This window comes from Gavialis gangeticus, unplaced genomic scaffold (genome assembly GCF_001723915.1).
Source record: "Gavialis gangeticus isolate Ggan-Ray unplaced genomic scaffold, GavGan_comp1, whole genome shotgun sequence".
NCBI classification, from domain to species: domain Eukaryota; kingdom Metazoa; phylum Chordata; order Crocodylia; family Gavialidae; genus Gavialis; species Gavialis gangeticus.
Window position 1 is genome coordinate 46,168,621 of NW_017728996.1, and position 23,516 is coordinate 46,192,136.

Genomic DNA, 23,516 nt, shown 5'->3' on the forward strand with positions numbered 1-23,516 from the left:
TTCATCAGATAGAAATGACAGAGGAGGAAAAAGACCCGAATATATAAACAGATCACAGAACGCATCTAAATGAGATCCTATAAGTGCAGTAGACTAATTCTACTGCACACAAGCGCACTGTGGTGAAAGCTGTGCATATGCGCTCATGTGCAATACTGCACATTAGCATCACCTAAAAGACATGTGCTGGTGCATAATAACAGTAGTGCCAATTATGGTGCATTAAGTTAGTACATGTTATTACAGGTACTAAACTATGGCACATTAATGCATGTGTAGATGTGCCCACAGGGTACCAGTGTGATGCAGCTGTGAAAGAGACAAATGTGATTCTGGGACATCTTAGGTGAGCTACTTCCAAGCAGAGAAAAGGATGTATTGATACATAGAACAAGGTCCTGGTAAAGGCCTCATTTAAAATACTAAAGGAACAGTTTCAGAAGATGACTTCTGGGATGATCAGGAGAAGGATCTGTCTATCTTACAACAGAAAGGACTAAAAGGATTGGCTTATTTAGCCTAGAAAAATGAAGGCTTAGAAGAGATAGGATCATCCTATACAGGATCATAGGAAAGTAGGGCTGAAAGGGACTTTATGAGGTAACTACGTCCAGCTCCGTGCTCAAGGCAGAATCATCTCAGCCAAGTGCCTGTCTAACCTGCTCTTGAAAATGTCCAAGGGTACAGAATCTGCAACTTCTCTAGATAGCTTGTCCACCCTCAGAGTCAGAAAGTTCCTCCTAACATCCAACCTAAATTCCCTCTGCTGTAATTTCAAGCCATTGATCCTAGTCCTGTCCCCTACAGCCACAGAGAAAAGTATATCTCCATCCTCTCTATAATCATCCTTCAGGTATTTCAGGACCATAGTCAAATCCCACCTCAGTCGTCTCTTCTTCAGACTAAATTGCCCTAGTTCATCCAGCCTTTCCTTATAAGTCATGCCTCCCAGGCTTCTAATCATTTTTGCTCTTCTCTGCTGGAGGCTTTCTAATCTGTCCACATCTTTCTTATGAGAGTGGAAGACGTACCCAGTAGCAGAGATATTGCTATTAGTACAATACAGCATGCTGTTGGCTTTTTTTTTTTTTTTTTGCAAGAAAAGGATACTGTTGTTTTATATTTGGCTTATTATTCACAGTAACCCCCAGGTCCTTCTCTGCAGTACTGCATCCAAGCCAATTATTTCCCAGTCTGTATGTGTGCATACAGTTATTCCATTCCAAATGCAGGACTTTGCACTTGTACTCATTTAATTTAATCTGATTGATTTTGGACTATTTTTCCAGTTTATCTGGATCCTAAACTTATCCTCCAGTGTATCTGCAACATCAACAAACTTGGTATCATCCCATTATCCAAATCATTAATGATGATGTTAAACAATACTGGACCCAGAATAGACCCCTGGGGAATCCCACTCCTTCTCCCAATTGGACATTGAGCCATTGATGACTACTTGTTAAGCATGATGATTCAACCGGTTATGTATCCACCTTATAGTACCTTTCTAATCTGTATTTCCTTAGCTTGTTAATCAGAATGTCATGGGAGATGGTATCAGAAAGCTCACTAAAATCAAAATATGTCACATCCACTGTGCGTGCCCCTCTCCCCCCATTCACAGAGCCTGGCACCTTATCATAGAATGAAATCAAGTTGGTCAGGTATAACTTGCTCTTGGTGGAACCATGCTGGCTGTTCCTGATTAACTTGTTCTCCTCTAGGTGATTTGAAATAGATTCCTTGAGTACTTGCTACATGATCTTTCCAAGTATTGAGGTTAGACCAAATGGTCTGTATTTCCCTGGACACTTCCCATTCCATTTCTTAAAGATAAATATATTCGGGGTAAATACTAACAAAGGAGATGAACTACTGAAGCTAAAAGACAATGCTGCAAAAACACAAATGGGTATAAACTGGCCAGGAATAAATTTAACCTGGAAATTAGTTTTCTAATCATTAGGGGAATCAGATTCTGGAACAGCCTTTCAATAATTGTAGTGGGATCAAGAAACCTCATTAGTTTTGAGAAGGACCTTAATATATTTATGAAAGGGATTGGATTATATAACAGGCTATTTTTGATGGCAAGAGACAGGACTTCAAGTCAAGAGGTCTCTTTCAGTTCTATACTAAATTAAGCTCAATTCTCTGTAGCACCTGAGAATGTGACTCTTAGGAGAGACAAAGAATGAATCCAACTCATTCACCCATAGCTGCATTTGTTCTGCAGCAAGAACATGTCAAAACTTATTTCTGTCCACAAGAAACAAACAGGAAACAGATCTGTTGAGTAAGGTACCAACTTTGTGTGGGTTCTTAAAAAAGCAGCTAACAAGATCACACCCTCTGCCTGCTGGTTGATAAAAAGCTGGGGCTCTAGTATATGCAAAATTAATTGCACATTGCAATTTAGAAAGAAATGCCTGTGCGCTCATCAATAGGCTAACATATTCCTATAGACTGTAAGCAAGAGGCAACACTTTCTTAGGGTGAAATCTTTTATTGGACTACATAGTTGGGATAGGGTTAGACAAGTTTTTGAATGCAAGATATTTTTTATCGGGTCAATTCTGAATCTAAGACATTCTCTGTACTGTATCCCAACTACATAGTTAGTCCAATAAAATATATCCATCCTAAGAATTCCTTGCCTCTTGCATAATTAATGGATGATTATAGCTAGAACATCATTCATATACTACTATAGACATAAGGGCAGAATTCTGGTTTCTGTATCCAGACATTTAGTGAAACAAGGACATAAGGATGGAAAAAGATGGAATACAGAACCTTTTCAGAATTACTGGGACCATCCCAACATGGTCCTTTTACTCCAGTGGTTCTCAACCTTTCAAGACTTAAGGATACCCCTTGATAGGTTCAAGCCACCACTTGGAAAATTCCAGTTCATAACTGTTCAGTCATTTCTGACTATGGAAAGTAATACTGCAATTTTTCTGTTATGAAGAACTCAGAAAGACCACAACAGGTCAGAATGATATTGTGTATTTCTATTTGAAATCTCTGGGTTCATCTTGTGAACCATGCATAGGTGTTTGTATACTTAACAGGGCTAATTTTGACTGGCACTTCATGACACCTTTAAAAGGACCTAGTCACCCTGTTTGAGAATCACGGCCTTGCTTTTCCTGCTATTAAAAGTGGAGTATATGCTGGATCCAGTACCACCTGCAGAACTCACAGCAGAAATACTATATATAGTGCCATGCACATGGCCCTATGCTGACCAACTCTGCCAACTTCATCAGCAAAGCTTAGAAAGGAGTCATTAATTCAGACTGCTTGCCTGCTGGGTACATGCACTGCAAAAACTCTCTCACTCTTTTTCCATCATTCACTCATGCAGAGGGAACCATGCTTTATTCCCCTTAATATGGTATCACTTTTTTCTTACAACTTTTACACCAAAACAAACACTTCACTCAGACATTTGAATGACTTTTAGCAGTTAAAGGACAGACTTATTAGACCAGTGGTCTCCAAACTTTTTTGATCGTGCACCCCATCAGTAAAAAATTTTTGAGCACCCCCCCAATATATGCATATTTATTTATTTATAAATTATATACATGTACTACTCGCGTACTGTACGTGACACATGACCATCTGACATATGGACCAAGTGAGGGTGCCAGTGTCAATCCATATATTAAATATTAGTAAAGCTTAATTTCTTTCTTATTTTTTAGATAAAAAATAAATATAAATAGAAGTTCTAATATTTTCTTCCTGCACCCCAATGGATCGTCTTGCGCACCTCCTGGGGTGCATGCACTCCCCCCTTTGGAGACCACTGTATTAGACAACCAGCAATGTGGATCTGTGTTCATTCTCTCAGGCACTAGACCTGGGAATTTATTATAGAATATTTTGTGCTGTTATAGGTGTTAAATCTTGGATTTAAAACCTGCTATTCTTTTCCTGAATTCTCTCTGTTACATTTTTAGTCTCTCCTTGCACCTTGTGGCTTTGTGTATGGCTGCAGGAAGAACATGCCACAAATGCAATATTTTATTTCCTTTGGGCAAGTTTTTTTTAAAAACTCCATATGTTACTGGGCATTTCTGACTGCATCTACAACATTAGGAAAGACATTAAGTGTGGAATGTCTGTTTCAGAAGATTAGGAAATGCTGTAGATAGCGGTTTATCTCCTATAGCTCTGTTTCTGAATTCCCCTTTGTAGGGTACAGCATATTCTGTTTTAGGATGAATCAGCTTCTCAACTTCTCACTTCCTGCAGAGAAAGAACGATCTCTTTTCTGTGAACAGCAGTGAGCTCAACATGTAATGCCCCACGAATGGGCTCACAGTTGGAATCTAGGGAGTGGGATAGTCTAGGAGCCTGCAGCACTTGCATTGTTTTTCAGTGAACTACACAGAACTCAAAAGGAGATAAAAACAGGACCTCACCTAGAGAATGTAGCAATGGCCATACTGATATCCTATATCTAGCGGCAGGCATCATCAAATTCTCCCTAAGGAAGGCGCTGAAATGAACAGTTATATAGTAGCCTCTTTTCTTAGTGACTGGCTTACACTTTACAAACTCTCATGTTTCAAATGAAGGTAGAAAGGTGTTTAACACTGTATGAAACCAAGTTTAAGTCAGCTGCAAAGTGGACTTGAAATTTGCTGCTTTAACCAGAAGCACATGTACAATGTAAAGCCTGACCTATGTATAGTTTTTATACTAGAAAAGGTATGAGTATGCACACAGGGTACAAGGTAGTGGGGATTTACCACAAATTATCTGCTGTGCAGCAACTGTCCATGTACACACCCTTCCTGCTTGATAAGTGGAAGATATTTCAATCTTCAGTGAAAGTGGGGTAAGTCACTATGGTTTAGCTTTCACTTACCTCAGAAGGGGCACATCTACACCTGCAATTATGGCACATGAATAAATTGTGGAACTTATTGCTCTAGAGTTTATTGCTCCTGGGCAAGCTGTTTGAATGTGTGCCTGGAAGCAATTAACTCGGGAGCAATAAGCCCTGAAGTTTATACATGCACAACATGTTGAGCTGGGTCAAAGCAGCCCCGGCTGGCAGGGGGTTCAGGGGTCAGCCTGCCAGCCCAGGGCTGCTCCCCTCAGCTTGGCGTGTTGGAGAGGGGCTGGCTGAGGCACAAAGGAAGTTCACTGCGGGGCTAGCTGGCAGGCAGCCCCCACACTGAAGCACCTTCATGCCCCAGCCAGCCCCTCCAGCATCTACACATGCGCTACTGCAGCATTTTTTACTCTGCAGCAGGATTGTACTTGTATTTACAGAGTAAATACTGCCATGCGCCCCAGCATATGTAGATACCAAGACATTTACTGCGCAGCCAGTTAGTCAACTGTGCAGTAAATGTCTTGTGTGGATGCATCCAATAAGAACATGAACATGGGCAGTTACTATGGAACACCGGACATGGAGTCAAGGCTCACTCCTTTTAAGACCATGATAATTTGTTCATACAGCCATACCTTCTAACACCATTCATGCAAGGGGCTGCAGTGTTGTAGGTTTAGTGATACAACTGTGTGTGCAGACAAGCGCTAAGACTACCTGAGAATGAGAAAATCAAAGCAAGGCTAAATGGAGGAAGGAGGAAAGGGGGAACTTACAGATTACCTTCCACAACCACAACTTGATGAAATGTTCCTTGGAAGAATGCTATTGGTTGTGGGCTATGAGCTGGGTGAAGAGTACTTGACAGAAACAGCTTCTATCAGATGTAGACAAGGGGAAAAACAAATTAAATTCTGCCACAGCAGCAGTAACATTACTTCTACCAGGATATGAATTCTCAAGAAATCAATGACAGCAAGTGTCAGTCGGGTGCCATTACCAAGCATCTTTCCTACTTCAGCATAGGTTTACTTCTGGTTATGTATTTCAATCACTGAAACAATGATCAAAACTGTTTTCTGACTGGTAGATCTGAGGTTGCAAAATATTCTCCCCAGACCATAATGTCAGTTAGGGGTGTGTGAAGTATGCCCTATTCAATTCGGATTCAGCCCGAATCAGGCACAGTGATTCAATTTGTTGATTTGGATCACTGTCCCTGCTTCGATTTGGTCAAATCAGAATCTGAAGATTCAATGCTGATTCAAAGAATCAGCGATTCGGACATAGACACAGCTTTGTTTTTTCTACATACCTTGAGTTACCAGGGTGGCTTGTGATTCCTGCAATGTTGGGGTGGATGGAGCATCCCACAGGAGTGGGGGGGGGGAAGAGGGGGACCCCTCCATGCACTTGGCAGCAAACCCAGAAGTGGACCAGAAATACTTCTGGTCTATTTCCAGGTCTGCCAGGGAGCATGCTGGGGAGCCCCCCTGCGCCCCCCCAGCTCAGTGATCAGCCACAGAGGGACCCCGGCTGCCCTGCCCCAGACCCAGGAGGCACCAGTTGCCAAGCCAAGGAGAGTGCAGGGGGCCCCTTCTGCAGACCTGGAAGTGGACCAGAAATGCTTCTGGTCCACTTCTGGGTCTGCTGCCAAGTGCACTGGGGAGCCCCCCCCGGCTCTTCTGGGGCTCCATGCGCCCCAGCATCGCAGCATTCACGAGCCCCTGCTACCCAGAGGTATACAGAAAAAACATTTAAAGCTGTCTCTATGTCCGAATCTCTGAATCTTTCCGAATCTCTCCAAATTGATTCAGAGGGTTCCAGTTCGATTCAGAGAGGTTAAAGGTTCCTCCGATTCAGATTCGGCGATTCAGCCACTGAATCGGGCCAAATCCCCACCAAATTGAATTAGGGACTGAAGCTTCGCACAGCCCTAATGGCAGTAACTCTGATAGGGAACAGCATATGTAACTTTTCCCTGGGAACATTAAGTGAGGATCTACTATGACAATCAGATGGGCATATCAAGATCTTTCATTTTCTTATGGCTGCACACTAATGATATTGGTGATTCTACCATCCCTGGTCCATCTATGCTATTACTTTACCTTGGTTTCCATAATGCCCATTTTTGCTGATAGCTTATGTCTATGGGCAGTTATATGCCTCTTACTATTCCCTTCATCCCAGTGCTGATGGTAAGTTTTCAATGAGAGAGGAAGGAGTTGCTCTTGTCAGGAAGCTGTAGCATTGGAAGTTTGTAAATGTATGAATGGTAGATTAACCCTAAGAGTTAAACTTAGCACTGGGGAAAACAAAAAACTTCCTAGTCAAAGAAGCAATGCTTCTTAGCACCACTGAAAAAATCCTTCATTCAGAACTGCAGCTGCTACTAGCTGGTCTGTAACATTCACCCCTGAGGTCTGGTTCCATTCTCCCAAGTCAGTAGCAGCCAGAAGCCAGGTTGAAACCTCAAGAGTCTAGAGTCTTCCAAATGATTCCTCCAGTCTTGACAAAGGTAATTCTGGTTGGAAGGCAAGGGTCCAAGACATTTGAAAAATGGTGAGGTTTGTGGATGAACTTGATGAGCTTAAAGTACTTTAAAAAAAACCCCAAAATAAATTACAGAGACAGCTCCAGTGGAGCCAGGATATCACTCCTAACACCTAATATGTAGATATAATGTTGATTTAGGAGTAGTACTTAGGGTATGTCCCAGACTCTATGTCCTCACTGCTGTCCCCACAAAGTCTTGGTCATCTGCTTTTGCTCAACAGAGGAGCAACATCCCATGAAAACAGGCTCTCTCATGGTATGTAAGCACTTCGATCTTTTCTAGTAACAGCAGGAAAAGCAAGTTGTTCAGATATCAGAATCATTTCTTTAAACTCTAGATAGAGTTTAAGGTGGGAGGTTTTCTCTTCCAAACTAATTTGCTTGGTACAACTTCACAACTTTAGGTCTTTGGGAGCGATGTCTGCTCATAAACTTACAGAGCCACTTGTCTGTGCCTTTTTAGTGCAAGGAATTTACAGTCCACACTGGCTATGAAGTGCTTGTACAGCGACTGTTTGATGGGAGAAAGATGTGCAAGGATGTGGAAGACTTGTTCAAACAGAGGTAAGAAAAAGAAGATGGAAAGGTATAGAAATCTGTTTACATACTTACACTGTCTACTCCCAAAACTCAGAAAAGGCATCTAGGATGATCCAAATAGTCATGTCAGACTTCACATAAGAGTCACCCATGTTTTCATAGAGAAGCTTGAACATGACTGATCTGAGGGTTGAAGTATTTGTAGCAGCAAAGTGAGACACTGTAGCTACATGCATCATTTGGAAGGTGGACTGGCCTCATCCCTGCAGCATCCCCATAGCAGTTTTAAAAGATCAGCTTGTTTCTAACAATGAAACAAAATGAATGAAAATAAAGCCGATATCAGATATGTATCTCATCACACAGCCAAACATGGTTTGGAGGAGGAGGAATCAGACATGAACAATGGAAAAGATCTTAAGTCATCAGTCTTTCCTACCAACATTTCCTTTTCCAAGGTAGGCTTTTCTCCTTTCCCTCCCTCCCCAGCCACCATATTTTCTAGTCTTTTATAGGGATGGACATGAGTACGATGTTAAGATCCAAAGATTCTTGAGGAGAGAAAGGCAGGGCTTTAGATCCCAAATTCTATGAAGATCTGATTCCAAAGAGTTTCACTTTGTTGGTCTGCCTGTCTCTCTCTCTCTCATTATGCACACACACAACCATCTAGGCCCAGTTTATTAACTAAAACAGCTTCCTTCTTTAGTAACATACAGAAGTGTATCATAACAGAGCTCACTTACAGAAAACCACTGATTAACCGTGTATGTGTGTATACATGCGCACATGCCCCCCACCTAGACCCAGTTTAACTAAAACAGCTTTCTTCTTTACTAATATCCATAAGTGAATCATAACTCAGCTGTGTCTTACACAGATAAACAATGATTACCCTATTTTATGTGCTATTAATACATTGTGTTTCAGTTTCCTATAAGTACCACAAATTTATCATACTTTCAGTGTTAACAGGACTCTATAAGAAGCCTTTATACCAGACCTTTTTAGGTGGTCTGAAACCAACCACATTATTGTCCCATCTTTACAAGACTGGGGTGTGTTCCCAATTTCTTTTTGAATTTTGCTGTAATGTGCATTTGTATCCATCTGTAGCCTCTCTCTCAAGATGCCTAAGGCAGTGTCTAGTGATGCCTATTTTTTTCTTCATTTTGGAAACTACTCTCAGTTCTTACTTTATCTTTCATTTTTAGCTGAGATTTCAAATGGCTATATCCAAAATTTAGTTTGGGTTTCATCTGGATGTGCTTAACAATTTTAAGATGTAACATGAGGTTTTTACTGGTTACCTTAAGAATATTAATTCATTGACAGGTAGAGTCTCCCCTGAAACATTTAAGTGCTTTGGGCTGATTTTCTTGATTACCAGTGGAATTTCCTTTTACCGTTGTGAGTCACACAACCCTGACCATCAAACTAAAGTTAGCTCAGTTCTGCCCATTTAAGACAATGTTTTGTGTCTCATTACATACAAAGATCAGAATTGTCCCTACAGCCCTTTGAACTAGCTCTGTGATATAGTCTGCACTTAAGGCTATGCAAAGCTTGGGTTTTTTAAGCGACTGAGGTGGAGGTTTTCCATAGGCTGCAGCATCAACCTCATATTTGCCTATTGTGTTTATGGAAAGAACTTTCCACAAAGAAAAAAATAGATGTTCACCTCAAAGGCATACTGAAAAATTATCTCAAATAAAATCTTTGTGAATAATTATTCCCATTAATATTTACCTTCCTCCAGAGCAGTCCTGTCATGTGTAGGCCTTGGTAAGCTTTACTGAGCTGCTTCCTTCAGTCTGTCCTTGAATCAGCCCCTTTGATGAATGAAAATATGGAACAAGCCAAACCTCTGGTTCTTGGAAGCTGCACGTGTCATAATCAGGGACCTGAGGCTAGAATTTTGACCTGAGTCTTTGCAGAAGAATTTTGCTCCTTAGCCTACCAAACTCAACAAATTTCTGCCCACAAATATCTGGCTTCTTGAAAGCCACATGGCTTGTGTGTGCAGGATGTCTTAAAGGCTTGCAGTGTTAACTCCAAATTCAACTCATTCATTTTAAATAAATGTTGTATGAGAGGGATTTTTGGTCCTGCCAACCACTCCTCTATCAAATTCATCCCAATCAAAGTTATGCTTTCCACATAAGAGGTTTCATAGAAACCTACTTTTTGTTTCCAAAGAGACTTGAGGTTCTTTCTGGAGCCAAATCCTGAATTTATTAACCAGGGATTTGGCCAGTGCCTGTTAGTTCATTACAGCTAATCAGTGACTTCAGTCAACTTACACAACAATCCAGTATTGCCAAACATGACTCAGTAGTTGGCTCCCAGCTCAGCAAAATGCAACTGGTTTAAAAATCATGAGATTAACAACAACAATAAAATACAATTGGGGTCTTTTTTGTTTGTCCTCTGGTTTTAGTGCTCATTGGCTTCACACATTTAAGCTCTTCTCTGTAGTTTTCCATTAAAACAATATAAACTGGGAGACTCTCATTATCACCTGATTTGAGGGGCTGAGGCTTTAGGAAATCCACCAATATCATGAGAGTTGGAAAATTTGATTTCCACAGTACCAGTTAAATCTAAGGATGCCATATCTATAGTTTAAAAACAGCAGTAACAGTAATGTCCTCATCGCAAGCCCATTTAATTTACCATGCAGATTCTGTCCATGGTTCGTTAGCCATGTCTTCATGCTTATGGTAACAGAAGAATATGAAAGTATTAACAGAACAAAAATTAACTGCTCTCTTCATTTGTGGGAGAACTGTATATACTGTTTAATAGGTTGCTCCTTCCTGTACAACTACAATTATTTAAATTCTGTCCTCGTCTTCAGAACAGATATGTATTGCTTCCAAAACTTGTGCCATCTGGCTTCTAAGAACACTCTTGGAAAGAAGAAAATGATTCCTTAGTCACCATGTAAGACAATTATTTGCTCTGAACTACAAATATATTAGAGAAACTAATATATGACAGAATCAGTGTTGAAACTCCAGCCTCAGAGCCCTCAGATGTCTGCTTTCAGTGCTTCTTTAGAATTCCAGTTCCCAATTAAAATATTCTTGTTAGTCCAGGCACCACCCTCTCTTGAACAATGAGACCGCGTAACCAAAATAAGGGGCCTAGAACCATTTGTATAAGCATAGGTGGTTTAACAGTGGACTGTGTTGTGGTTTTTGTTTTGCAAGAATTTAAAACATTTCTACATGCTTGCTTGAATTAATTTCCTGTGTGTGAAATTTTCTAGTTAACAATTCAACATATACATTCTTCTGTATCTAAAAAAGGGAGAGTCAGGTTTATCTTATCTTTAAAAAGGGACTTTTTAAATCTTAAAATCCCATCTTAAAAATGTGATTCCAGTCCTTAATTTGTACCACAAAACTCACAAAGGATCATCTGTATGTGTGCATGCCTGTGTGAGAGCAAAGAAATGACTCATTTCTGCTACTGCACTCATCTGGTCTTGCGCTGGTCTGGTCCCTTTCTGTACGTTAGAGTAGACTTTGGCCTGCAGTATCTAGGAACTGTTAGGGAGCAGGGAATGCTTTGGAATCCTTTTGTTCAGCCACATCTCTTATATAACCTCCAAAGAGTGTCTGTGGAATTAGGTAACCTCTGTGTGCATACGTTTAAAAGTGTTATGTATAAATTGTTACATTAGCCCAGGGATTGCAGGAGAGAACTGGAGGGAACAGCAGATCAGTAGGCTCTCTGAAAAAACAAGCTTTATCATTCTATAAGTTTACCTCCTTGGTCTTTTGAGAATAAACACTTGGTACCAGAAGTGGGGTGTGAAGAAAGACAGAAAAATGGAGCACCTTAGAATTCCAGAGGAGTTAAAGCTGTCTAGCAATGCAGCAAAAACTGGAAGAAATTTAAGCAGAGCTTCACCATATATATATGATGGCCAGTGGAGCTACAGAGAAGGAAGATCCACTCAAGCTGGCTACTTTTTAAAATATAGTTTCATAGTAGTTTGGGGTCAGAAGGGACCTGAACAGATCATCTAGTCTGACCCCTGCCACTGGCAGGAGCACACGAAGGGATCACACAACCCCAGACAGGTGTTCGTCCAACCTCTTTTTGAATTTACCCAAGGTAGGAGTGAGGACCACTTCCCTAGGAAGTTGGTTCCAGATCCTAGGCACCTTAACAGTGAAATAGTGAAATCCTAGTCTCTAACTTGAACCTTTTCTCCAGCAGCTTCTGGCCATTGTTCCTCATCACCCCAGGTGCTGCTGATAGGGAATAGGCCCTTCCTATTTGCTGCTGATCTCCCCTAACAAGTTTGTAGGCAGCCACGAAATCCCCCCTCAGCCTCCGCTTGCTGAGCCTGAACAGGTTCAGGTCCATCAGCCACTCCTCATAGGGCCTGCCCTGTTGCCCTTCAACAATGACTCCAAGATCCCCTTCCGCCTCTGTGCTCACAAGGGGGGAGCTCCCCAGCTTGTATGTATGCTGTGGATTCCTTCTCCCCAGGCGCAGCACCCTGCATTTATCTACATTGAACCCCATCCTGTTACCATCCGCCCACTTCTGTAGTCTGTCTAAATCTAACTGCAGTCTCTCTCTCCCTTCGAGCATGCCTACCTCTCCCCACATCTTGGTGTCATTGGCAAACTTGGACAACATGTTTTTCACCCCCTTGTCCAAGTCGCTGATGAAGATGCTGAGCAGTGTAGGCCCCAGGACTGAGCCCTGGGGGACCCCACTATTTACATCCCGCCAGGTTGAGTATGACCCGTCCACCACCACTCTCTGGGTGCGCCCCATCAGCCAATTTTTGACCCATCCAACTGTGTAGGAGTCAATGCCACAGTCGCTCTATTTATTAATGAGAATGGGGTGAGAGACGGTGTCAAAGGCCTTCTTAAAGTCCAGAAAGACTATGTCCATGGCAACACCATCATCCAGGGATTTAGTTACCTGGTCATAAAAGGCCATCAGGTTGGTCTGGCAGGACCTGCCTTTGATGAACCCATGTTGATTTCCCCTGGGCATGATCTCCCCTGCTGGCCCCTCACAGATGTGATCCTTGATAATTTTTTCAAGGATTTTCCCCAAAACCGATGTGAGGCTTATGGGCCTATAATTTCTGGCGTCCTCCTTTCTCCCTTTCTTATAAATGGGGACCACATTAGCTAGTTTCCAATCTCTGGGCACCTGGCCCGTGGACCATGGTCGCTCATACAGCTGGGACAAGGGCACAGCAATAACCCCTGCCAGCTCTCTCAACACCTGTAGGTGGAGGGCATCAAGGCCCACAGATTTAAAAACATCCAGCCCTTCCATATAATCGGGCCCAGAAGCTCTGTCTCTTTATAATAGCCTACAGGTATCAGAAGCAGAACAGAAAAGCAGTACAGTAATAAAGTTTGAAGAATACTGTATACACAAACAAAATGAAACCTTTCAACAGTACAATTTCCACATTGTGTGAGAAAGAATGTGAGGCAAGAGAGGAGTTTGTTAAAGATCTCAGACTGCTGAGCCAGACACGCAACTTTGGAGACCTAAAAGAGTCCATGATCAGAGACGAAACAGCATTAGCTATAAGGAATACAAGCCTCAGGAAAAGGCTGCTAGAGGATCCTGATCTTAATTTGGAAAAGGTAGCTAGAATGTGCCTGGCAGCTGAGATAACAAATGCCAGGTTGTAGAAACTGGAGGAAAAAGCAGAACAGGCCGAATTAGGCAGGATTACAAGGCTGCAAAAACTTAAGGCAACATGCACACAATACAGAAAAGAGGACCTCACTATGAAGCCGGCAAGCAGAGGCTAAACAAAATTGCTTGAAGAAAAAATGGTCAGCTGCAGATGCTGTGGGGGTTACCACAGATGCATGCAATGTCCTGCATTTGGTAAGCGCTGCAACAGATGCAAAAGATTCAATCACTTTGCAAGAGTTTGCAGAAAGGAGCAGGGTGCACCACACAAGAAATATCAGGTGGATGTTTTATGCAACAAGGAAGAGGAAGAATTCCTCATTGGCACAATGCAAGAAGTTCATTCTTCTGAGGATTGGACAACCACCCTGGACACCAGTTGACTAATGGTAACTTTTAAATTAGTTACAGGGGCACAGGTCAATGTAACACCAGAATATATTATTCAAAAAATGAAAACTAAACCTGTGTACCATGAGAATAAGAAAGTAAGACTTAGAGCATATAATGGGAACACGGCTGCAAGCAAGGGTGTTTGTGCATTGCATGTTAAACACAAGGGTAATATAGTAAAAATTCAGTTTGTAACAGTCCCAGGAAAGCTAGTGCCAATTATTGGATTGTGAACATGCAAAAAACTCTAGGTTCGATTATGAGAATGGATGTTATTGAGGAACTAGAAAGCAAAAACATAGAAGAAGAGTTTTATGATGTGTTTCAAGGCATTGAGGAGCTGTCAATTGAGTACAAGATAGAATTAAGAGAACCAAATACTCCCACCATACATGCTTCAAGAAATGTTCCCTTTGTACTAAAGGAGAAACTGAAAAAGGAATTAGATAGATTAGTTAACATAGGACATAATAGAGAAGTAGAGCAACCAATTGCTTGGGTTCATTCACTGGGCATAATGGGAAAAAAAAGATAGGTCTTTGAGATTGTGTCTGGCTACTATGCAAATGAACAGATCCATCAAAAGGGAGTATTTTCCCATTCCCACCAGAGAAGAGGCTTTTGGCAACATGACAGAAGCTAAATATTTCTCCACTTTGGAAGTCTCTTCTGAGTTTTGGCAAGTTCCCCTAGAAAAGAATGGCACTAGATTACATATTTTCAATACACCCTTCGGAAGGTATTGCTTTCATAGGCTTCCTTTTGGACTGCTCTGCATCTGAACTATTTCACAGAAAGGTGCGACAATTTTTTGAAGGTCTTGATGGAACTGTGGTTTATATTGATGATGTATTAGTTTGGAGAAATACTATGGAAGAACATGATTTGAGGCTAAGAAAGGCACTAAAAAGAGCTCACTGGGCAGGTTTAAAACTGAACAAACAAAAATGCAAATTCAGGGTAAAAGAAACAACATATCTGTGAGAAAAAGCTCTCTGAGAAAGGGGTGCAAATTGATCCTGCAAAGGTTAAAGCCATTACAAACATGACATCCCCTAAGGATAAGGAAGAAGTGAAAAGATTACTGGGAATGATCAATTCTGTAGGGAAATATCTACCTAATTTAGCAGAGCAGACCAAACACCTTAGATCATTCCTACAATAAAATGCTCAGTGGATATGGGAACACGAACATGAAATTGAATTTAAAAACTTGGAAGGAAAAAATAATGAAAGCTTCAGTACTAAAATTCTGTAACCCTAAAAGACCCATTAAATTGTCAACAGATGCTTCTAAAGAAGGCATTGGAGCAGCTTTGTTTAAAAAACATGGGGATAGCTGGAGACCAGTAGCATATGCATCTAGGGCACTCCTTAAGTCAGAGTGTCTATTAAGAGCTGTGCGAAGCTTTGGTCACTGATTCAATTCGGCGGAGATTTGGCCCAATTCGGTGGCCGAATCTCTGAATCCAAATCAAATCGGGAGACCCTTTAATCTCTCCAAATTTACTGCTTAGAACACCACATTACAAAAAGTGATAACAGCTATTTGTGCTGGTTGGCCTGGAAAACGTATACCTAACCCCTATCCTCAGTTCAAGGAAGAGCTGTCAGTACTGGATGGCATTTTGTTCAAGGGCTCATGACTTCTTGTTCCAGCTGTGCTAAAGAAAGAGATGTTAAACAGAATACATGAGAGGCATCTAGGCACTGAAAAATGCAAACGGAGAGCAAAGGGTGCTCTATATTTGCCCAACATGAAGACGCTGGGCATGAAGAACATAGAAGATGCTGTAAAGGCTTGTATAACATGACTGAAGTATGGATCAATGCAAAGAAAAGAGCCTATGATGGTCATGGAGTAGCCCGTAGCATTGTGATATCAAGTAGGCTGCCAAATCTTATGGATGATGCTCATCAGAATGAAAAGCAAAACATAAAAACATTTAAAAAAAAAAAATCAAACTCAAACAAAAATGGTACTATGACAGGAGTTCCAGGGAGTTACCACAACTTAACAACAAAGATATGGTGCTTATTTCAGATGGATGAACGTGGAAACAACAAACACTAGTGTTCCATCAAGTAGCTCCCAGATCCTATAAAGTAGTCATACTGGAAGGACAAGTGTTAAGAAGGAACAGATGACACTTGAAGTTTGTAAAGAGGAGAAAAGAAGGAGAATCACTAGATTCAGCAAAGGAAACAGAGCTAACAACAAAGCAATAAGCAGTGACATAGCATGGGTCTTTGGCACCTGAGGGCCAATGCTTACTTTTGGGCCCCTGCCCCCCATCCACAGCTGACTGCCCAGCGGGAGAGGGGGGATGGGAGGGAAGAGGGGAAGGTCCCCCAGCTGTCAATTGCTGAGCCAAGAAATGCCAGCAGCAAAACTGGAAGTGCCACCAGGGGACTGAGCATTCCCTGGAGGGTCTGGCGAGCACACCTCCTAAGCTGGCGACCAGAGGCATGTCCCCCCTCCCCACACCATCACTATGACACTAGCAACAAGAAACGATAGAGAGACTGAAAATGGCACAGAAGTAGAGATATCTGAACAAGGAAACCATACAAGAACTGAGCCAATAAGGACTGAGAATGCAGAGAAACTGAGAAGATCACTTAAAGCTAAAAAGCCAACACAAAGACTGCTAGAGACCTGTTAAAATGTTTTATAACAATGGGTTGAACTAAACTTCCGAAGTTAGTATTACATGGGAATATGTTACATGTAAAAGGGGAAAGAAGTGTGGATACTTTTAAGAGTGTTATGTATAAGTTGTTACACTGGCTCAGGGATTGCAGGAGGGAACCCAAGGGAACAGCAGATCAGTAGGCTAAGGCAGCTCTCTGAATAAACAAGCTTTATTGTTGTATAAGTTTAACTCCTTGGTCTTTTGAGACTAACACAGCCTCCATCCTGGTGGAGCATGCACTGTACTGAATGCAAATTCTAGAGCAGGGTGCATTGCCGATAGGGTTGCTTTGTGCTGCTTCAGTGGAGCAAAAGGACTCTAGCATGGATGAGGACTGGGGCCAGAATCCGTATCTATGTCCCTAGCAGTACCTTTTTATTAACACTGAAGGAAAGTCTAGTTAATTTACTTTTCATTCTCAGCAGTTTTCTCTGTTCAAACAGATTAGTTTCATTTTGAAGAAATCTCTTAAAAACCTAATGTATTATATGAGGGGAGGAGGCAAATGATGTGGTATCTCTGTGTGGTGCTGTGATAATCCCTTACGTTGTTATAGTTCCCTTTTTTCAAGAGGACCCCAGTACGTCTTATACATAATCTACTGTACAGGTTTCCCTTGCTTTATGCTGTACATGTGTTCCTGGAAAACAGCGCATCACTTTAATTCACATAAAGGGAACCCACTTTACAATGTAACAAATAGGGATAAGTTCCAAGACCCCTACTGTACTGACCCCCCCAATCCATTTCTATCACTTTTACAAGACAATCTTGGTACTCACCAACAGCAGACAGTACGCACAAGCACAGAGTGGTAGTGAATGCTTAGTTGTGTGCAGAGAGGGTGGTGAAGGGTCTCCAGTGTTTGTGAAGTTCTCCTGCGCTTCATTGATGGACCAGGGAGAGGGGTAGGAGATAAGCTAGCAGGAAGCTTAGAAGCCATAATGGGGATGGGAACTACAGAAACACATGTCACAGACAACAAGTGAGGAGCTCAGATCCTCGTAGATTATATTTTGGTGAGTGTCACTCCCACAATGCACCACACAAAGCAGCTGACTGCAGGCTTCTACCACTCTGATCACATAAGGGTGAATTTACCTCACATATAGCAAATTTTTGGTTTAAAAAAAGGTTATTGCATAAGAGCAAATTCGCACATACAGAACCCACATAAAGCAAGGGAGACCTGTATGTGCACATAGATTACCAACTGCACTGTAGCTCTCTGTAGGTGGCAACAGGGGCAATGCAAAGATCACCTGGAAATTCAGGAGAACCATTGATTCAAAATCTGAAATCAAATATACAGGTTGTAAAGCGAGCCTATCATCTCAAGGTTTTAGAAAAGCCTTAAAAAGAGAATCATCCTAAATAATCTCATTGTAACAAGGACCTGATTTGCATCCAGAGCCCAGGCTAACTGCCTGCACTGGATTAGCAGCAACAAAATATAGACTGATCAAGCAGAGAGATTAAATTATCATTAACTTTAAAATAGTCTTGTTTGGCCTGATCCTTGTCTAGAACTTCCTTTTGGATAAAAGATATAATTTTTAAAAATGCCTAAGTGACTGAGGCGGCTAAGCCCATTTTCAATAGACATTTAGAAACCCAAGTCTCTTTAAAAAATGGGACTCAAACGCTTGCAGCAATTATACCCAAGAATCATCTGATGGTGATTCATTACTTTTGTACAGAGGTAAAGATCACCAGTTTGTACACCAACCATACAAATGTCGGTCACTCGATTACATCTCGACCCTTCAGTCAAATTGTGAGCAAAGCAAAAAAGGGAAAGGTAGATTCAATACTAATCTGCATTCCCTCTAAGCAAATGAAGTTTATTCCAAGGAGACAAGGAGGAAAGAGGAGAGAAATTAGGTTGTTTTGTACTTAGGAATATAGGACTGGAAGTGGCATTCTGGGTCATTGTGGGTATGTCTATATTGGTAAGGGCCAAATATATGATCCCATTGTGGGCACACACTGGGACTTCATGAGTAGTTATGGGAAGGTAGTCCTGGAAAGCCCTCATGACCTATGTTCTGGGTTTGGACTGAATGGAACAGGAGCAGGTGAGTCGGTCTTATTTTTCAGCAGCAGTTTAGATTAGTTGCATAGATCCAGTGTAGACATGCTCTCAGTCCAGGCTTCTGCTACTGTGGTCAGCCATGTCACATAATCTCTCTATCCCTGCTGAAAATGTCTGGTATATCTTAGAGCTCCAAATAGCATTAGAACTAGGGTGAGAGAATAAAGCTACAAGCCAATATTTTGCCTCTCAAATTCAGTCATAAATATATTCTTGTCAACAAAGTTTCCTGTAAGAGAAAATAACTAAGGTATTTTGTTAACAGAGCACAAGCAGAAGAGAGATATGGGAAAGAGCTGGTTCAGATTGCCCGAAAAGCAGGAGGACACACGGAAATCAAGTAAGACTTTTAAAATGTTATGGCCTTTAAATACCTTTCTATTTGCATTATCAGATACAGGACTATCAGCAAGGAAAGGGGTCACAGATGTTCACTTCATGCTGAACTAAGTTTCAAGTGTTGTAGGAAGCCATAATGTCCAGCAAAGCTCAATTTACTTCATTAATTGCTTCTTCCTGGTCCCTTCTGGCAGCTTGGAAATAAAGCAGCAGTTGCTGTTGGGACTTTTCTGACCAAGCTTTGATTTCAGTATTGCTGATCCTGCATTGAACTTGGCTTCCAAAAACTGAATTTGTCTGTGGGGAAGGAGAAGGGAAGGAGAAGGAAAGAAGGAAATAAGGAAATTGGAAGAGATTGGTATTTAGACTTGGGCAGATCTTGAGGGGTTGTTAAATGCTAAAAAACTATGGTAGAACGTCCAAAGAGCAGGGATATTTCAACTTGGCCTATGCAAGAAGGGGGAAGGCATATCTTAGACATATAAATCTAGTTCTATGCCTGTTTAAAAGCCCTTTGACTTAAAATGTTATCATTGATCTATCACAGTACTCCAAAACAACACACTGCATTTTCTGTTCTTCCACTGCTTGCTTACTGAGTATATAAAGTGTGTGTGTGTAGGCAGTAAGGTATACATTGTCAGGGAATTTCACTTCATAAACAGGGTTGCTAAACTGCTGCTAGCATTGACTGATGCCACCATAATAAGACAGCCTGTCACTACAGCTGTAAGTAGTAATGGAGTAATAAAGCAGAAGATGAAAACTTGGGGTCATGGTAGTCAGGTCAGAAAGAGTCAACTTCAATCTCAACAAACCTGCACTAAAGATCCCTAGAGTCACTTACCCCTCCAGCCCAGATCTTATTTCTTAATTGGAGCTTCCTAGTTTGGTTGATTTATCACTCTCCCACCCCAACTTGTACATGATTTTCCCGTCGTTTTAATGGAAAACCTGACCTCAAATCTATAGATTATTTCCTGGGCCATATCATAGCTTGCAAGTACCAATCAGTCAATAGTATTGGCCCCCATATCCTATGACAGCCCAGATTAAAAAGCCTATAGGGAAACCACAATTTTGAATCTGAACATTAATTTGAACTCTTCAGTGAACCTCACTGAGATCAGTGGCTAGCTCCAGGGCTCACACTTATGGACAGGTTTGGCTTAATTTTCTTCTGTGCCCACTTTCTCACCTGCACCTAAGCTTACTGAGAAAATGCAATAAAAAAACTACTGAAAACCCCTTTGGTCTGGGAAAATGAGTTTATTGCAATTTCTGTTGAAGATGGTTTTTGATATCCTGATGCCCCTACTCTGAATGCAAACAAGAGAAGGGAGTGGTTTCAGAGTTTTGAGAATGGGTTAATGATGGACTTGTTCTTCTCCAGTTAAATTTGGAGGCCAGAATTTAGAGAAAGTTCTGCTCAAATGTCTTTACTGACAAATTTGGGATATCGGAGAGATTCCATATAGAAATGAAGGGCTTTTGCTTCTTTTCTGCACCTTTAGTAGAAATGTATGGAAATTATGTCCTATGTAATTTGAACAGTATGATTTAGTGATACACCTAGGCTGCAGAGTTAGGATTTGGACTTGAACTTCCCTAAAACGTGGTTCCTTTTGGATCCAGACCCATCTCTACTTTGACCTGATAACATTGTATTTTGGCATGGGCAAAGTGCCTGGAAAACATAAGGGCCTGCTGAAGGAGGTAACTTCAGCTGAAGACCTGATGACTAGGTCTTCATCTCGGACCAGTTGAGAAGGGAAAGGACTGAGGTTAAGAGACTAAGTCATGCTAAACTAATTGTATCTTATGATTCAGCAGTTAGGGCAATCACTGAGTTAATGTAGACTAGAGGGAATCACCACTGGGGGATACTCCTTATAGATAGGCGTTCAGGCTGCAGCAGCGTGCTGGAAGAATGGAGTAGTTAGGAAGCGTCTCAGTGGGCCCAGCTGGCCAGTTTTGAAGGAGTGCCAAAAGGCAAGGCTTGGGTCTTTTGAGGCTGCAATAATTCATTTGAACCAGCCTGCCTATACTTCACATACGCAGACCAGTCTGCTGTGAAAATTTCCTGGTAAAATCCCTAAATTCTTCTTCTCCTCAGTTAGGAAGATACCAAAGTCAAATCAAACACAACTAAGGCCTGACTTTCAGTGCTAAGGGAGGTATCATTGCCTTCTAATTTGCAATTATTTCCTCCCGGGTTTACCTTCACAACTAGCTCAGGGGCTGTAGTACAGGCAAGGATGAACAGTCTCTGTTACAACAACTCTCTCTCATTCACCATAGACAAATTAATCAGCAAATACAAAGCCCTGAGCAAGGACTGTAATGTGAAAAGAAGAGAGCAGCTTGCTGTTATAGTAGCTAAACTATTACTGACAACTCAAAGATGTCATTTATATAACAAAACTACCCCAGGCAAACCCCAGAAGGTACATAAAAAAAACAGCTCTTTAAATGACGTTTTAACTGAAAATTATTCACAAATAAATTATAAGGCTATAGTTTGAACACAAAACAGGGGATAGGAACTAGAGGGATGCAAAAGCCTATTTTTTATTTTGGTTCACTGGCTTTTTAAAAAACGCTCCTGTTACGTCAGTCTGAAACTGATTTTTTACCAAATGGAGTAAAAAAACCCATCAGGCTTTTTAACCTGCTTTTTCCAAAACAAACAAGCAAACAAAAGCAAAGCTAATTTGGAAAGAAAGGGCTAGGTTCACAAGAGGGTTGTGGCCAATGGATGGACATGCTGGTATAAATGCTTCAAGTAACTTCAAAGCACTCTAAACAGGAAGGATACAGGCATTCATGATCAACAAAATAATGTAAAAAATGGCCCAAGTGCTTAAAAAATGACCTTTGAAAGTAAGAGGACTGCCTATGACACCTGCACCTTCCAGCAGTCCTGTGGCATCCTGCAGTGCTCTGTTTCCCCTATGCCCACCACACACCTTTCCACCTGTACTCCCCAACCCCCTTCCTGATAGCTGTTCTGTTACATGCCTTTGCAACCGCTTTGAAACACTCCAGGAGCATGATGAGCAAGCCGCAAATCTGAACCATGTCAGCCCTGAAGCAGTCTAGCATTTGAAGTACTTTGAATGCATGTCTGTCAGTGCCCTTAGGTGCTGTTTACAAAGTTGAGTAGAACAGGGTGTTGATACCATTGACTTTATGGTTAAGTTATCAGGGCATTCCTCCAGAGTGTGGGAGACCTAGGTTTACACTCCCTCCCTTTCTGATTTGAAACACAGACTCAAATACAGGTACCTCTTCCACATCTTAGGCAAGTATCCCAGTCAGAAGGCTGTCGATTCACACTCAGACTCACTGGGCCAATTAATAGACAATGAGTGATACTAAATATAACAGTTTTAAGAGGAGAGGTTGAGGACAACCCATCCCAGAACAGAGTCATAGTACAATAGTTAGGGCACTTGGTTTCAAGTCAGGTTAAGAAGAGATATGAACGACAGGGTCCAACCTCCCAAATGAGTGCTCTACCTACTAGGAAGAAGGGAACCAACACCAACCTCTCATCATCCTCCGTTTTGTTAATGGCACTTCAGTACTTTATGGATTGGGCTTAAAAAGAAGAAACATTTTGGAAATGTTTTGGGCTGTTTTGACATTTCTGTTTTTATTTTTTATTTTTATTGTTTCAACCAAAATTATTTGCTGAATTCAACTTGAATTTGCAAATAGTCTCAGCTGGCTCCAGTCTGCATTTTTCTGTCAATAAATTATTTACCTCCAAGAAAAGGAAAATTCTCCTGCCTCTTACCAGGGAGCTCCGAATTCCAATCCTGAACACTTCTACCTCCCCCCACCCCTGGGACTTAATTAACATAGAATGAATACTGCAGATACTAAATAGTGCTGATGTTTCTCAAGCCATTCCAAGATTCAATTCCACCCAAAATTAGAAAAACTAGGAAGCACAGAGGTAATCAATGTTTCCTACACAACTGTAAATTGGTGTCTCAGTGGGCAGGGGGCAGCAATAGGAATGGGGAGTGTAAGTTCTCTTACGTCTCCCTAACAAAACTTTCATTTTTTTCTGAGGTCCCAAAACTCTTCATCACTATATCTCTTCCTACTATTTCATTGCCCCTTGTCTGCTACTTGCCTCCCTCACCAGACTGTTGCAAAGATTGGAAAATCCTCTGAAGGCAAAAAAACACTATGCATATTGTATATCTGGATAACTGTTGGTATAACTGTTCTATTAACATTTTAAAGCTATTGCATTTTAGCAGTAGAAATAAGTAACACAATAGTTTCATAGTTAGTAGGGTCAGAAGGGACCTGAGCA

At 41.3% G+C, this 23,516-nt stretch overlaps 1 protein-coding gene across 2 annotated transcripts in view; it reads left to right on the forward strand.

The window, feature by feature from the left end:
* PSTPIP1 (proline-serine-threonine phosphatase interacting protein 1) overlaps window positions 1–23,516 on the forward strand; it is a 124,484-nt gene that overhangs the window by 30,203 nt on the left and 70,765 nt on the right. For both annotated transcript variants that reach the window (XM_019504428.1, XM_019504426.1), the window contains exons 2-3: window positions 7,887–7,987; window positions 19,110–19,184. In XM_019504428.1, coding sequence (XP_019359973.1) covers window positions 7,887–7,987; window positions 19,110–19,184 — 176 coding nt within the window. The remainder of the gene's footprint in view (window positions 1–7,886; window positions 7,988–19,109; window positions 19,185–23,516) is intronic.